The sequence below is a fragment of the Bombyx mandarina genome, chromosome 06 (assembly GCF_030267445.1).
Source record: "Bombyx mandarina strain Sakado chromosome 06, ASM3026744v2".
NCBI lineage: Eukaryota > Metazoa > Arthropoda > Insecta > Lepidoptera > Bombycidae > Bombyx > Bombyx mandarina.
Genome location: NC_143213.1, coordinates 9,605,523 through 9,622,760, shown reverse-complemented (window position 1 = coordinate 9,622,760; position 17,238 = coordinate 9,605,523). Strand labels below are relative to the sequence as shown.

At 36.3% G+C, this 17,238-nt stretch overlaps 2 protein-coding genes across 5 annotated transcripts; both read right to left on the bottom strand.

Annotated features, from left to right (window-relative positions):
• Window positions 1–2,840, bottom strand: LOC149502827 (glutathione S-transferase D7-like). The gene is made up of 6 exons (XM_089728374.1): window positions 2,681–2,840; window positions 2,091–2,262; window positions 1,929–1,987; window positions 1,002–1,143; window positions 433–597; window positions 1–316 (listed from the first exon to the last, which is right to left on the bottom strand). Exons 1-6 carry the CDS (start codon window positions 2,731–2,733, stop codon window positions 170–172), a joined length of 738 nt encoding a protein of 245 aa, XP_089584500.1. The 5' UTR covers window positions 2,734–2,840; the 3' UTR covers window positions 1–169.
• A 2,678-nt stretch (window positions 2,841–5,518) lies between these two features.
• Window positions 5,519–9,467, bottom strand: GSTd1 (glutathione S-transferase delta 1). Of its 4 annotated transcripts, none has more exons than XM_089728367.1 (7): window positions 9,321–9,467; window positions 8,899–8,969; window positions 8,450–8,630; window positions 7,869–7,927; window positions 7,410–7,551; window positions 6,936–7,100; window positions 5,519–5,734 (listed from the first exon to the last, which is right to left on the bottom strand). In XM_089728367.1, exons 2-7 carry the CDS (start codon window positions 8,949–8,951, stop codon window positions 5,594–5,596), a joined length of 741 nt encoding a protein of 246 aa, XP_089584493.1. In that variant the 5' UTR covers window positions 8,952–8,969; window positions 9,321–9,467; the 3' UTR covers window positions 5,519–5,593. The 4 variants fall into 4 exon arrangements, with proteins under 4 accessions (XP_089584493.1, XP_089584495.1, XP_089584494.1 ...); XM_089728369.1 differs by having other exon boundaries at window positions 8,899–9,031; window positions 9,165–9,460; XM_089728368.1 differs by having other exon boundaries at window positions 9,165–9,460.
• Window positions 9,468–17,238: the final 7,771 nt, after the last annotated feature.

Below are 17,238 nucleotides of genomic sequence, written 5' to 3'. Positions count from 1 at the left end.
TGATGATGTAATGGTATTTTTATTTTCAAATAAGTCATGTTCATTACATAATGTTTCAATGTGCATATAATATGATTGAGATATAATTAAATAGTCCAAAGTAGATGATTCTCGTTATTCCATGATACACACATGACAAATTTGTATTAGTGGTGATATGTTTTTGTGATCATTCATCATCTTTATTTATAAACGAGGCAAGTATCTCGGCGCCGGTCTGGTCGATGTCCTCATAATCGTAAGGTTTTAGAGCAATCTTCATCCTCTCGAACCATTTTCTCACATTATCATAAGAGCTAAGGTCATATTCAACTGCCTACAATGAAAGAAACAGTCAATGATTGAATGAATCTGAGGTTATTTGGATGTGGTTATTACCATTGTTATTTACTAACAAAATATAGTTAATTTCTGTCTGTTTAGAATACTTACATCTAAATTAGATATGGTAACGACAATTGATAGATCAGCAATGGACATATTCTCTCCTGCCACGAAAGCATGACCTTCAAGGAAAACATTGAGCAATTCCAGGGCCTCATTTAATTTTTCTCCTTTTTCGTCGTCAAATGGTTCCCCTTTTATCAACATTGGCATCTATAAAATAATTGTTCGGTAGTAATAAAACATTTTCGCCGTGTATCAGAACTGTATGACAGAACAAAAGCAGGTGAGTTACAAAATTTTCAGATCTTTTCCAGTGATTGTTGTTAACGGTTTCGAAAATGGTTATCTGCGTCGAATGGCGAGACCATACCACCATAACCTAGTGTGTTATGAGCTGGTGTACTCGTATTGCTATTTCTTTGGACTTCCAATTAACAACCACAGGATCTTTTCTCCTTAACTAATAATTTTAATCCTTACCTTTTAAATTCTACTTTTAATACTACTTTATTTTGTCATCGATTGCAGGTTTAAAATAGTCGGCGGCTTGACTATACTCCTGGCACACAAGAAGATAACCTATTAGTATTGAAATAAAGTAAAGTTAAACTTACATATAGATCTATCCATCTTCTTGATAAGGTACCAAGATCAAAGTTAAGCCTTTGATCGATTATCGCTCTTAAGCGCGGGTTCTTAGGGTACAACGCATCGTTCTTTCCATACGCATTTACCAAATAAGCTTGAATGGCTCGACTGAAAATCAAGGTGGACACAAATTTTGTTTTTGTCACTAAAAAATTGCCGTTCTACTCATAATCGCAAAAAACAAGAATAGTAGTAGTATATTTTTAAATGATTCATACGCCAATTTTATTCAACCCTATTACAGATGGTTAGACAAGTTTATGCCCTTAAGGGGCTGTTAGACCTTAAAGCCTTAATAACACCTCCCATTTTACAGGTTGAGATCTCATATGTGCTACAAAATCCTTGTTTTACTCTTTAAAATAAAACCCATGATTGTTTCGCCGCAAAAACAGCGAGCACTGACATCTGTTCGTTTGGGCTTATCACAAATTTTAACTCATTCAACGCAGTAGTTAAATTGCATTATTAAGCGGCTACATTATTAAGTAGGTTCGCTTCAAGTTTTTTTATTTTTTATTGCTTAGATGGATGGACGAGCTCACAGCCCACCTGATGTTAAGTGGTTACTGGAGCCCATAGACATCTACAACGTAAATGCGCCACCCATCTCAAGATATAAGTTCTAAGGTCTCAGTATAGTTACAACGGCTACCCCACCCTTCGAACCGAAACGCATTACTGCTTCACGGCGGAAATAGGCGGGGTGATGGTACCTACCCGTGCGGACTCCCAAGAGGTCCTACCACCAGTGATTACGCAAATTATAATTTTAAGGTTTGGTTTCTCATTCAAAACATGAACTCATTTAAAATTTAGAAAAACAGAGAAAAAAAGAATCGCTTAATCGCATCGTTAATCCATCATTCATCGTATTATTAAGTCATATTCACCTTTCCCATAGAATAAATCCATTGTCGTCCATAGTCGGTATGGTATGTTGAGGATTCATCTAAAAAAGATGACGTTTATTGTTATTACATTAGACATGAATTACATTAAACTACTTAAGTTTAGTACAGAGACTTGGGAAATCTAAACTTAATCAGCTTTACCTTAAGGTATTCCGGTGTTTTATGTTCATTGTCTAAAATGTTCACAGCTATTAACTCAAGTTCAACTCCCAAGACACTCGCTGTCAGCATGACAGCCCTGCATGGTGGCGACGGTGGAAGAAAATACAGTTTTATAGGCGCCACTAGCTTTTTGGGGCCTGCTGCCGATTCACTGGTAAATATAAAAAACAGTGAGTAATCTTAAAATACGTCTATATTACCGTATAGGTTGTTAAATTCGTTTTTTTTATGATTGAGTAATTACTGGTCGCCTGGAGGCCTTTTAGTTTCACAAGGACAGGTGGGCGAGCAAGGACTCAGCCAGCGGGGTTGGGATTTGCTAATAGCTACCCGAGCGCCTCCAAGGGAGACCTAACAACTCAAGAGCAGCTACTTCGCGAATTAGTCTACTACCAAATCGGAATCGCGACCCGCTGGGAAGATCCGGTGAGAAACTTAGCGGGCTGATATTTAGGTTAGGCTGCACGTCTAGTGTAAAAGTCAAACTAGTGTAAAACAATGCATTAGTATTTTAAATTAAAGATACTTCAAATGTTTAACTAAAAAAAGTAGAACCATAAGAACCTCACCCTAAGCTGTTAATAAATAACAATATAGATGTTACGACCATGAAATCGTTCATATTTAAATGGAATCAGGTATATTTTAAAAAGATAATAAGCTATGAACGTGCTTCAACAACACGCGCGAAGACTCTTGGGAATCATTAAACACTAATTAAAAATTATAGCAGTTTTATATCTAAGTTTTCTTGAATAAACTACTTAACTATCAGGTAACTATCAGGTAAGTAACATACAATTAATTTAATTGAAAAGCCACAGAGTATGGTCTAATTTGAAATTACGAACACGATATACACGATGAGCAATTCATTATAGGTTTTGGCCCGGGAGAAAGACAATAGCCCATCTCTTTCTGTCCTTCGAATCCTAAAGGCAACAGATGGATTTACTCAAGAATAGTCGACGTTGAAGTCTTCGTGGCCTAAAGGATAAGACTGCACTGCACTCGTATCTAGCGATGCATCGGTGTTCGAATCCCACAAGCGGGGACAAATTTTTCTAATAAAATATGTACTTAACAAATGCTCACGATTGACTTCCACGGTGGAGGAATAACATCGTGTAATGTGTAAAAATCAAACCCACAAAATTATAATTTTCGTAATTACTGATGATAGGCCCTCTTGAGTCTGCCCGGGTAGGTACCACCGCCCTGCCTATTTCTGCCGTGAAGCAGTAATGCGTTTTGCTATGAAGGGTGGGGCAGCCGTTTTAACTATGCCTTAGAACTCATATCTCAAGTTGGGTGGCGCATTTACGTTGTAGATGTCTATGGGCTCCAGTAAACATTTAACTCCAGGTGGGCTGTGAGCTCGTCCACCTATCTAACCAATACAAAAAAATGCCTATTTCGGCAGCTAATCAGCCATGCCTTCGCTGTTTGCCGACGGCAGCGCCTACTTTGCGTCATCTAACTTCCCTTCTGCGGCCCTCGAGGATGCAGAGACTATTGGACTTACTGCCCCAGTGGTTGGACCGATGGAGGGTCACGGTCAACGTGGGGAAGACCGCGGCTATTTTCTTCAGTCCGGTCCGCACAACAGTCGTCCCGGGACAGCTCAGTCACCTAGACGCTAATGTCGAGCTTAGATCTAGCGTCCGGTACTTCGGGTCAATATCGACCAAAGTTTGAGGATGACCGCCTACGCCAATTCGGCGTTGGTGCGTTGGTGGTCGGTGGCTGCTACGCGAGGTTCCTCCTCCGGCCGGTGTTTGCTTCTGGGTTCTGGACTAAGTTCGGCATATATAAGACGTACGTCCGTTCCCCTATCACGTACGCATTTGCGGCCTGGTGTCACCTCATCCCGCGAATTATGCGGGAGAAGTTGCAGGTCCAGCAAAATTTGGCTCTTCACAGAATAGTAGGAGCAGGCCGTTACGTCAGAAATGACGTTAATCTCCCGGGATCTGGATGTGGAGTCGCTCGAGGAGTTGTACTCTTTGTACTTGTAATCTTTACGAGCGGGCTGACGTGAACCCCTCGAGCATCTCCAGAATACAGCTCCCTTGTACGCCAGACCACCTGAAGTCGGGCGCTACCAAGGGAGCTACTGGAACCCTCTGCTATGGAAAGATGGCTTAACCGGAGTGATATGGGAGTGCTCATAATGAGTGCCCCCATGGGACTGAGCTGTCCATAGTCATCGTTCCCCCACTTGTTGGGCTGCCCCCCTATGGAGACCAATTGCACCACACCCGTGGGTGGACCATTCCACTTGATCTATATAGTTTATAGTTAGTTTTCAGTAGTTGTAGATTAGTAGTTAGTTTAGCATGTAGAAAAAAATAAAACAACAGGCGACAGCATGGCCCAGGGGCTTATTGCCGCCGGGGGTCACTCCTGGCTCAAGCCAACTAATACGTTGTATAAGTATATATAAATGTAAATTGCTACTGATAGCACGCTGCGAACAGACCTCCCCCTATCTCACCCCTGCATCGTGTCATCCCTGCCTAGGCCTGGAGTTCATGTCCGAGCAATGGGGATTGTGGGGATTGCCCCGAGGCCCACTCCATGCCCTAGCAAAGGAGCACGATGTCCCCTTCTTATATTATCTGATCTGATTAGTGAAACAACCGTTCACACTATTGAATTGAGGCCTCGATCTCATGTGTCCTAATGTGGGATGACTCCATTCGCGCTTCTGTCTATGGACTCCGGAAACCATTACACACTGGTTGAGTTGTAGGCTCGTTCACTAATTTATAAGATGACAAAAAATACATGTAAAGAGATACATGAGAAACTCAGTAGGCTGTGACTATCGGTTAATTCGCTCGTCGAGCCCTTCGTCGCAAGCTACGGGTTCGACGAGGACGGTGACCGGTGCTTGTGGTACCTAAAAGCATCGATAATGGATCGGGAGGATCCGTAATGACGTGTTTTGGGCAATTAACATATTTGAGCATAGTCTAGTACTAAAAAACTGTGGAAGTTTCAGAGCCTGATGGTATATTGCAAATCCAGCTTTGGGAACGCAAACAAAACCAGAGATTCAAAATAGTAGAGATGGATATTTAATAGCAAACAGTGCAACTCCATATAAAACTCGCCTCTGAACGCAGTTAAATTCACGTAAGATATAATGCAATAATTGTCGTTTTATTTTCATTACAGTGTTCTGAAAAAATATCATATCATCGTGCTTGCTTTAATTAATAATTGATGAAGCACTTCACAGCAATTATGAACTATTTTCCAGAATTAAACACTTCAGTTTGTTTTTTACTAACGCAGTGGAAGCTGGTTTTCTTAAAATAACGAAAGTGTTTATAATCGTATTGAGGTGTAAGTAAAATATTATTAGAAACAAAATGTCTGTATTAAACGAATAAGACAACTAAAGCTTGATATTTTTTTTTATATTTATAATGATACATAAATGTGCTTTTGTCTGATATTTAATTTTTTTTTTATTATTCCTTCTTTAAGAAAGAAGCCAGCATTTTTGCTCCGGTCACGTCGATTTCTTCATAGCCGTAGGGCTCCAGCATTTTCTTTGTTCTCTCGAACCATTCGGCAATATTTTCGTGGGTGCTGAAGTCGTAACCAAATGCCTGCATTGACAATAATTATATATTATTTAACAATTAATATTAAACATATTTTTTAAACTGCATTAAATTTATCGTAAATTAAATATATCAAATACTAGCTGACCCGGCAGACTTCGTAGTGCCTCAATCGATAAATAAAAGACATAAAGCTTTTGTATACAATAAACTTAAAACAAACAAAAGGAATCCGTCCGACGGGGGACACATCAAAGGAAAAACAAAATTGTTATTTTTATTTAATTCCAAGCGTTTTCACATTCATCCACCGTTTAAACCTTCTCTGGACTTCCACAAACAATTCAAGACCAAAATTAGCCAAATCGGTCCAGCCATTTTCGTTCGAATTTTCGATTTTTTTCGTTCGAATCAAAATCATCAGACCCCATTTCTCCTTGGCTATATTGTTTGTGTTTACACGATTTATATTAACTTCACTTGTATGTATGTTTGTATGTTTGTAACTGACTCCTTTAGACGCGATTTTGACCCACTTTAAACGGCCAGATTTCATTAAAACTCTGTAGATTTATCGGTGACAAATCAATATTAAAAAAAAATTGAATACAAAAATTGAAAAAATTGAAATTCAACAAAAAAATGGAAAATAAATAATAGTTTAAAAAAACTAAAAAACACGCTTTATATAAAATTCAACTAAAAAATAGAAAATAAATTTTAATAATTTTAAATTGAAAATAGTGAAAAAATGTATATATTTTATTGTAAAAAAAACGTAGGGTGCTTGGTGTTATTTTTAACCAATTCACTGGGAGCCTAAGGGGCTATTCCAGATTCGCGCGGACGGGTGGGTGAGCTCGCGGACTCAACCTGAGAGAAGATGCTAACACTAGTCCTAGCAAGAGCAGTTCTTCGCGAAATCTACCGCCAGATCTTGTTCGCGATCCACTCAAAAGATCCGGCGAGAAATCCGGGTTGTGTCTATGGTGTTTGGGCTTATATGACAGTCGAACATCAAAAGGTTCCGTTCAATTCTAATACAGTTTGTTTCGTATTAACTTTTACGAACCAGGTCTTTGTCGTATCCTATACTATTTATAGTAAGGCATTGACGTACCTCTGCCCCTACCATTACTGATGTCTATTGATGTAAATCATGTATCAGGTTTGTCTCTTTTCTAAGAACAAAACCATACATCTGAAACGCATGCACCTTCAAGGTCAAAGTAATCGTTAGACTTACATCAATATTAGTGATTGTGACAACAATAGTGATATCCGCCACAGTCATGTTTTCTCCGGCTACGAAGGGACGACCGTCCAGGAACGTGTTCAACCAACCTAGTGCTTCGTCGAATTTGTCGGCTTTCTCCTGATCGTAAGCTTCCCCTCGAAACAGGATAGGTGTCTTTAAATAAAAATTACTTTACATGACTACGAAAATGGAGATAGATTTAATACATACATTTATGACTATTAAAAAAAAACCCCTATGTACTTAATGAGAGTTTTTTAACGTTCTCGATAGCGTAAAAGTTAACTCAAATTTGTATGGAATTGGCCCCTTTGCCTTCGTAAATTTGATTTTACTGAAGATATGGATCAACGATTGTTGAAGGTAAGTCGGGATAAAGTGGTATGTTATCTATAAATTGACTTATGACTATGTATTGCTAAATACTAAATTATTACTTATTGTAATGTTATTATAACTTACGTATAAATTAAGATATCTCAGGTACAAGGTGCCAAGATCAAAATTCAACCGCTGGTCGATAATGGCACGTTGGCGAGGATTCTTGGGATAAAGAGAATCGTCTTTACCGTATGCATTGACCAGATAGGTTTGAATAGCTCGACTGAAAACAATAATAATTTCAAAATTAGAATGTATTAATGCCATTTAAGTTGCTCAATTAAGAAAGTTAAGTTAGTTAAGTTAAGCGGCTACCGGAGCCCATAGACATCTGCAAAGTAAATACCGCCACCTACCTTGAGACATGAGTTCTAAGGTCTCCGTTTTTACAGAGCAACGGCTGCCCCACCCTTCAAACTGGAACGCATTACTGTTTCACGGCAGAAATAGCCAGGGTGGTGGTACCAACCCTTGCGGACTCACAATACGTCCTACCATCAGTAAAAAACACGCACATGATGTTCATGATGAAATAAATACCTTTCCCAAAGAATGAATCCGTTGTCATCCATAGTCGGGATTGTGTGCTGAGGATTCATCTGAAATTGAAAAAAAAAATTTTATTACAAAAGTTACACTAAGGAAATACAATTAATACTTTCTAAAGACTATTTGGTAAGGCATTGACTGTAGACCTATTCCTATCTGTAAGATACCTTGAAGACCAATCGACCTTATTATAACAACAATAGTCTATTTGGCAATTATCAAAAGATAAATTTGGGTATGCCACTCGGCCTTTTTGCACTACATTTACAGAATTTTTTTCAGTGGACTTTTTGTAGGATCCCTGTATATTTAGATAATAAACCACCGTTATTACACATTTAAACCTGAAGAAACACTAATTAAACAATATAAAACAAATCACACAACTTCACTCCTTGCGCTCCCACTAAAAAGTCCTCGGGGGAAGATATTCCATTTGTTATCCTCAAAAGTACTATCGTGCATTGAAGAAGTGTACTATAAAATACTGTCTTATTGTTAAGGTACTTTTGTTGTTTTTCTTTTGTAGTTTTACGGGATTCGGCTGCGTCAAACATGGTCACAAATATTACCTTGAGGTATTCCGGTGTCATGTGCTCCCCGTTCATGATATTAGTGGTGATAAGGTGCAGGTCTAATCCCAATACTCTGGCCGTCATCATAACAGCACGACAAGGCGGAGACGGAGGCAAGTAGTACAGCTTTATCGGCTGCACGGGCATTTTTCCGCTCTTGGACCGAGCTGCCGCGTTGCTGCAAACATGACGTAAGGCGCTTTTTAGTTCTCTCAACTTTAGTAAGCATTATAACATTTTTCAATGATTTCCCATTGTATAGGTTTAAGTTATAATTAGAAAATAGTGTTTCTTAAGTAAGATAATAAATATTAGTAGTTAGTATGACACTATTACACTTGTCTGGCTAGGTTCGTAACGTAGCGTAATGTTTCGTATCCAAAACACCAATGTTAATCAATGTCATTTAAGCTAACCTGCCACCGTCGCATAAAATTTGAACTTACCCAAAAATGTTAATGAAAAGAAATAAAATAAAAAATCTTGATTTGAAATTCATTTTCCTGTTTCCTTTGTTCTATAATCAAAATCATATATTTCATGAATTTTTTCAAGAAAATTAGGTAAAACCACCTAAAACTAAGGGAGTAAATAATATTAATTTATAATCAAATAATTATTACACTATTATAAAAAAATAATTTTCATAAAAATATTTCGTCTCTTTTTTTTTTAATTCCATAATTTTCTAACTATCCCATGTCCAACTCACTTCTGAATTTTCTCCGCAATAGTTTTGTCCATACATTGGCCCAGTTTGAAAATCGAAACGCTGGCGGTTTTACAGAAACAAAAACGCGGCACAAGATACGTCTGACACCTAAAATCAGCCCTGACTCGAAAACAAAAGGCTCAAATTAGCTAGCACCTCAGTTAAAGAACCACTAAAGCGAGTTGTCGTCCACCAGTGTGCAGCAAAACATTGGTTATGAACAAAGTGATGGAGGTTAAATAATATAAGCGTTGTTTGATCGCCAGCGCTATGGTAACACACGGCAACGCTTGGCTTGGTCGGTAATATAGTAACTGCAGAGTCACTGTAATATAATGAAACTACGAGTTTTCTATGGAAAATTATATCGATTAATGTTGCAGCTTTACCAGAACTACGAGCTGTTCGCATAGAATCTAGAATGGCCGTTTAAATTTTTATTGTTAGTTTTTACTGGTGGTAAGGCGTCTTGTGAATCCGCACGGATAGGTATCACCACCCCGCCTATTTCAGCCGTGAAGCAGTAATGCGTTTCGGTTTGAAGGGTGGGGCAGCCGTTGTAACTATATTTGAGACCTTAGAACTTATATATCAAAGTGGGTGGCGCATTTACGTTTTAGATGTCTATGGGCTCCAGAAACCACTTAACAACCAGGGGGGCTGTGAGCTCTGCCACACATATAAGCAATAAAAAAAAGAAAATAATTAAAGTATTGTGGTGTGTTTAATTTGTTAGCAATAGAATATATTATTTTGAGGCCGCATAAATAGATTATATTACCGCTTATTTCTGTTACGAATCAGTCATACGTTCCAACAAAGTCTATATCAACACTAAAGCATTAATACGCTTCCAGTTTGAGTCACTACAGTGGTTATTACAATAGAGTACAATTAAACCTCACAACTCAAAGTCTGCAGCGACACTTAGGTTGTGATGCCTTCGAATAACGGTAACACAAAGCGATCTACAAGTTGGTTTGCCACTTATAGTTGGTAACCACTTAACACTAGGTGAGCCGTGAGCTCGTTCACCCATCTAAACAATAAAAATTAAAAAAAAAGTTCTATTTCGCTGGCAAGCATAACAGTTAGCTGAACCTTAACGACGCCCAGCCCAAAGGCATTTAAAGTGAATCCAAAATTTCTCAATTACATCACCGCCAGTGCCACTCTTTGAAACAAAAGACACATTGCTACCCGATAAAGAGGGATAAACAGCTCTTAATAGTATAAAACGTCACGTGGAATTTCTGCAAATTAAAATAGTTAACATTGAAGATTATTAGAAAATCGTAACCGAGCCTCATTAATAAATAAAATATTAAAATAATAATTAAAAGTCCCCAATAAAACGAGATAGGCACACTGAAAACATTTGACTGACTCGGTGGTGCAATACTTAGCACCCCTGACTGTTGCGCCAAGGGTCGTGGGTTCGAATCCCTCATCAGGCAAACATTTGTGTGACCAGATTTTTTGCTTCTTGTCTAGGTGGTTATTATCTGTACCGGTGACCATCCCGCCGAACCTGCCGCTCGCAACGAAGAGTTCGACGAGTAAATTAACCCATAGACAGCCTACTGAGTTTCTCGCCGGATCTTCTCAGTGGGTCGCGTTTCCGATCCGGTGGTAGATTCCGCGAAGCACTGCTCTTGCTAAGGCCAGTATTAGGAACAGTCCCGGTTTGAGCCCCGCGAGCTCGCCTACTATTTCGGTTGAATCTAGAATAACCCCTCGAGGTTAATAGAATAGGTAGGAAAAAGGGATTATCTGTATATATTTAAACGTATATAAGTATAGGTATATGTAAGTCTCTGGTACGTGTAACACAGGGAATTCTAATTTGGGACCGGATGACGGTGCGTGATTTGTTCGCAGTTATTATTATTTTTATCTAAAAACATGATAATATTAGTTACTGTTGATCAATTTTGTATTCATTGCTGAAATAGAAAATATTTTTACACAAAATACTATTGCTTGCTATTTGAGCAAACTTCTTGACATATCTAGAACAACATACTTTCTTAAACTTCTTATAGTTGAATACAAAATTATTATCATTAGACATTGAACACCTGTGTACATAATAATATAGCGAAGTTGACACACTTTCTTTGTGACATTAATGCAATGAATAATAAAATTGAAAATATTCTTTGTTCTAGTACTAAGTACGTTATTATTGCGTTCTAATTGAAATATTATTATGTTGTTGGAAGCGCAATATTAGGCGAGTTTCTGTACTACTGAATTGGTAGCCAAGTCCTATGCGGCTGCCATTATCGAAGTCCAAATCAAATTATTTATTCGATCTTTTCAAATAAAATTAGTCGTGAAATCGTAAAATCACTTTTTATTATTATTATTATTATTTTATAGCTTAGATGGGTGGACGAGCTCACAGCCCATCCGGTGTTAAGTGGTTACTGGAGACCATAGACATCCACAACGTAAATGCGTCACCCACCTTTGAGACATAAGTTCTAAGGTCTCAAGTATAGTTACAACGGCTGCCCCACCCTTCAAACCGAAACGCATTACTGCTTCATGGCAGAAATAGACAGGGGGTGGCAATAATTACGCAAATTATAATTTTGCGGGTTTCATATTTATTACACGACTAGCGGCCCGCTTCGGCTTCACTTGGGTTTTTAACAAAAATTTCAACGATATTTGACGTTGTTTTATTTTTTAAAATAAAATAAAAACTACTTATTGCGGCATAACTATAATAGTTAGACATAATAATATGCTGTCGCGATACTTTTTGTAAATAATAATGTGTTCTACAAAGTCGTAGTACAGTATTTTATTCTATCATCGATAGTTTTCGCAGGGTACGCGATGTAAAGAATATTTTAGGTTATTTTTTTTACACCTTGGGTTACATTATTGGAGTTTTACTAAGGATCCCTAATTTTTCTTCAAATAATATTATAGCCTATGTCACTCGGGAATAGTGTAGCTTTCAAACAGTGAAAGAATTTTTCAAATCGATTCAGTAGTTTCGGAGCCTATTCAATACAAATAAACAAACAAATCTTTCCTCTTTATAATATTATTAGTATAGATGTTATTCCTTCACCGTGGAAATCAATCGTGAACATTTATTGAGTACGTGTTTCATTAGAAAAATTGGTATCCGCCTGAGATTCGAACACCGGTGCATCGCTCAACACGAATGCACCGGACGTCTTATCCGATAGGCCACGACGACTTCAAAACATTTATGATACATTTAATGTATTATTACGTACATTAAATGTCTCATAAATGTATTATATTTTAGATTATTATAATGCCATGAACCAACCGGGCATGACACATCTACACGGAAAGAACTTCAGTGACGTCATTAAAGACTAAGGAAATAATAAACATCTCGCAGAACATTTCTTAGTATTTACTAGCCGAGTTCCGCGATGTTACCCGCAGTTATTGTCGTACCGCGGGAGACGCCGCGGGGCGAAGCCAGTCTAAAAAAGTAAAAGCTTAAGTTACTCCTTATATCATCAGATACCTATCAATGAAAGTCCCTTTAAAATCGGTCCAGCCGTTCCAGAGATTAGCCGGAACAAACAGACAGACAGACAAAAATAAAAAATAAAGTTATTTTGGTATATTATGTACTGTGTATAGGTACTTACGCATTTAGTAAAAAGTGGTTATTTTATTATTACAAACAGACACTCCAATTTTATTTATTTACTAGCTTTTGCTCGCGACTTCGTCCGCGTGGAATAGTTACTTTGGCATAACGCTACCCCCACTACATTTACGTAGAAAGCGAAAATATTTTTGAATTATAGAATATTAAGGAGCTATTTAAACACCAATTTTGAAACATTATTTATTGGTGCACCACTCGTTTTGGTCTTACCGTGATGTGTCTTCCTCAATAAAAGGGCTATCTAACACTGAAAGACTTTTCAAATCGGACCAGTAGTTCCTGAGATTAGCGCGTTTAAACAAACAAACTCTTCAAACTTATAATATTAGTATAGATTTTTTATATAATTAATTATGTTTTTTATCCAAATCGTACTTCAAAAATATTGGTTATTGATCGAGGGATAATCAATCGGTACTAGTAAATAGGTACCTACTGCACAATTATATTTAATGCAGATATTGTGTCCTTGTCAGGGCTGCCACCTGGCTACCTGCCGGGACTCGCCTGGATTGTTCCGGAGCTAGAGAAAAAGTACTAAGTCACGGATTTGCCGAAGACGATCACGTATAATGGTTGTGCTGAAGTAGAACTCACAATACTATTGTTTTTCTCAAACCAGAATACTAAGGAAGCGGTCATCTAGGGGTTAATCAGGTGCAGAGGATTCATAGATTATCAAAAGACGTGAATTTACTTCATAAACTACTAAACATAAACATTATTAAACACAAAAATAAACATTATTAATTATTATTACATATGTAGGTACATTGGAAAACTAACGGCGCAGAATCTTTAAACAAATAAAATACTAAGCACATATTTACATTCTGTTTATTTGATAAAATTTTACGGTTTCCATATATTCCTTAGCTATTTCCTTACATATTTCATAATGCAAATTATAATTTCTTATACATGCTTACTAGAACTAGCTTACAATACGTGAGTGAATATAAATGCAAATTTCAAGTTTCGCTGTAACATTTTCACAAAATAGAACAGGAAATTATGTTAATAGTTAGGTCCGTGATCGCCATTCAAACGAATTGCTATTTTGGCTTAATACGTTTTCAGACTAAGCTATTTATAACTAGGAAATATTCCAATTAACTTTGTGTGTTTATGTACTTATATCAGTGTTCATAACATGTATTTATAAAGTACATAGTTATGTTATAATGTACTTTTAATATAAACCTACGTAATAATTTATAGACGGTTCGTACTTTTAATGTATTTTTAGCATATACAATGGTCGTAAATTCATTGTATAGACTATGTTGAAAATTCGACCAGTTTCAATTCAATGGCGTTTTGTCAAACTGGCAAACTGTCTTAACGGTTACATTTTAAATTACATATTGTAAATGGAAGCTTTGGAATGATCTAGATCATAAATAAGTTTTATTCTTTTTTTTTTTTCGAAGTAGTATTAAAAGTAAAATGTTTACGTCGAGTCATAAAACTAAAGTAGTAAAGTTTTTGAACGACTTAAAAACTTCAAATTAAAAAAAGTATTTTTTTTTTATCAAAATGACTTTCCCTTCAAATAAAGTGTCTAACCGAAATTATTCCTTAATGACAAAACATGCACATGCACATTTTCCATGCACTTCAGTTTGAATATTTTTTTTTTAAAGTTTCGTCGTTACATTTCATCCATAATACATAATTATGATAATAGCAATTATTGCCCAATTAAAATTAGTGTTAGGTTTACATATTATGAACAAATACAGACTATATAATTTTACATTTCTATATAATTTTTCATTTCTTTTTTGCAAATTGGTCCAGAACAGCGAAAATAAGAGTAATTATTTTTTAACGTTCATGTAAGTTAAGTCGAGGTTAAGTATGAATCTTTTAAAAATGTGATTTAAATTACTTATTCTGTTAATAATTTGGAATTTGGATTAAATAAAACCCTTTGCTTTTTTTTATCATGAAAAATGCACAACAGATGCAATTAACATTTCACATTTAAGAAATAACTTGCGCTAATTAGAATGCGGTCCTTCAATGATAAATAATACAAATATTTTTTTTGTTTTAATTAAAATTCATAGATCCAAATGAAACTCATACTGTATTTGTGTATGCATATTTAACAATGACATGTTATTTATAACAATTACAAGCTTACAAGAGGTTATCAACTGATATGGCACTCTGCCTTTGTAAAATAACACACATTTACTGCATGCAAGGTCAACAATATCGGCATTAAATAATACATTCAAATTGATATGCACTAATCAGAACAAACAGAAGATTTTGGTTACTTTGGAAAAACGAAATATGTTTTATTTTTGGAAATAACAAATTTGCACTAACAAAATAGATTGCGTTCGAAAATGTGTGCAAAAAAATTAATTAAAATAATCTTTGGGTCTTTAAAATTGCTGAATAGATTTTTTGAACACATCCACATTTTTAAAACACTTCACTTATCATCAAGAACTTCAACAGTAGAGGCGCTGCTTGCATTGTCGTGGTCTTTTTCTTTGTTCTCGTCTATACTATTTCGAGATTCATCCTGAGCAACCTTGCTTGAATTCACATCAGAAACGTCAGTTTTTAGTGTTCTAATCCTTTCATTATTCGTCTCCTCAGCCACAGGCTCACTTTGAGTTATTTTAACTCTTTTACATTTAATATTGCCCATTTTACAAAACTTTTACGCTTTGGTTTATAACCAGTTTATTTAATAATGAACCGTATTAATTAATTTCGATAAGTACCGCATGAGATAAGACCACTCCCAAACAAAGTGAAAGCGAAACTGCACTTGGCAGTGTGGCAGCAAACAAACTCGATTACTCAGTATAAATATAACCGTTTATAATTGCAAGATAAGGCGACAATGACACATCGCCCGCGCGTACACATTGACCGGATGTCTGGATGTCATTTACATAAATACGAATGCTTTGATATTAATTATAATATTCCGTAAACGAATCCAACCCAACCAATAAGCGTTCCCCTTGTGCAACTCCAATTTAATAAGGAAAACTGTAAATGTTTCCTTCATGAATAAAATTACTACATTCCAATAGCGTCTGTCGAATCAATTCTAGTTACAGAAGTAAAACGAGTTAGGCTTCAAATAAGTTTGTATTCCACTCACTGTTTCACACAGTCTAAATTCGATTTAACTAATAGCTCGGTTTTCTTATAAATTATAAAACATTGAGTCATGGCGATGATTCGTTCCTCAACAAAGCGCTTCATATCTATTTTTAAACCACAGTCAAACTCAAACAAAATGTGGATCATTCTTACAATAAAGGACCTTAATTCGCATCAATTCATGCCAATGATGTCATACAACAAATATTTTTAAGATGATTTAATTCTCGTGTAGACGTATTTCGAAAGAACTCGAGTTTACGTTGAACTGAAAATCTATTTATGAACCGACAAATGCAGACATTTTACTTTATTTAATTTGATTAATTCTTTACCGTATATAAGATATTGAATATATAGAATCTATTTAAATAGAACGCAAAGAGATGTGATAGCTTCTTGTACATCAGAAGTAACGTAGATAATGAAGTATGTAGTATCTTCAAGGAGGGAAATTCTTACAAATTCAAATCGAGTATACAATAAAATATTGATTTAAATCCTTCTGTTAAATATTTATAGGGAAGTTATGAACGTTTAGAAATTGTTAATTTAATACATTTAAAATATTCGAGATATTTAAATGACTGCAGAATACCGACCAATAAGTACCATCAGATAGATAAAATTAGATATATTTGTTTAATATCTCCGTACGTACTTGTTGAGCTACTAAATTTTGTTAAATAATTGATCATATATAATAAAATATTATGTTTTTTTATAGTTTTTTTTTATTGCTTAGATTGGTGGACGAGCTCACAGCCCACTTGGTGTTAAGTGATTACTGGAGCCCATAGACATCTACGTAAATGCGCCACCCACCTTGAGATATAAGTTCTAAGGTCTCAGTATAGTTACAACGGCTGCCCCACCCTTCAAACCGAAACGCATTACTGCTTCACGGCAGAAATAGGCAGGGTGGTGGTACCTATCCGCACGGACTCACAAGAGGTCCTTCCTACCACCATACTACACACTACTACCATTTACTGTTGTAAACATATTAAAATGAAAATGTCACGAAACCGATATTGATTTCATTACAAACATTTATTTGAGCACCATCTATCTATCTACCTTGAAAATTTGTGAGAGTGAACAATTATCCGAACATTGTATTGAAATGAACCCTTGTGCTAGCAGAACCGTGGGGAGTCACAAGATGTCGCTCCCCAGTTTTTCGCACAAAACTGAATCGCGATGACGAGATGCGCACATCGTTAATCACATCCTTCAACTGTAAAGTTTGAAAGC

Bases quoted from the DNA above. Each gene is read 5' to 3' on its own strand.
- LOC149502827 (XM_089728374.1), bottom strand. From the start codon at position 2,733: ATGAACGATTTCATGGTCGTAACATCTATATTGTTATTTATTAACAGC. The intron at 2,263-2,680 runs GTGAGGTTCTTA...TATATTTACCAG, and splicing joins TTATTTATTAACAGCTTAGG to TGAATCGGCAGCAGGCCCCA. The intron at 1,988-2,090 runs GTAAAGCTGATT...CATCTTTTTTAG, and splicing joins AAACACCGGAATACCTTAAG to ATGAATCCTCAACATACCAT.
- GSTd1 (XM_089728368.1), bottom strand. From the start codon at position 9,200: ATGTATGGACAAAACTATTGCGGAGAAAATTCAGAA. The intron at 7,101-7,409 runs GTAAGTTATAAT...TTTTATTTAAAG, and splicing joins TGAGATATCTTAATTTATAC to ACACCTATCCTGTTTCGAGG. The intron at 5,735-6,935 runs GTAAGTCTAACG...TTGTCAATGCAG, and splicing joins TCACAATCACTAATATTGAT to GCATTTGGTTACGACTTCAG.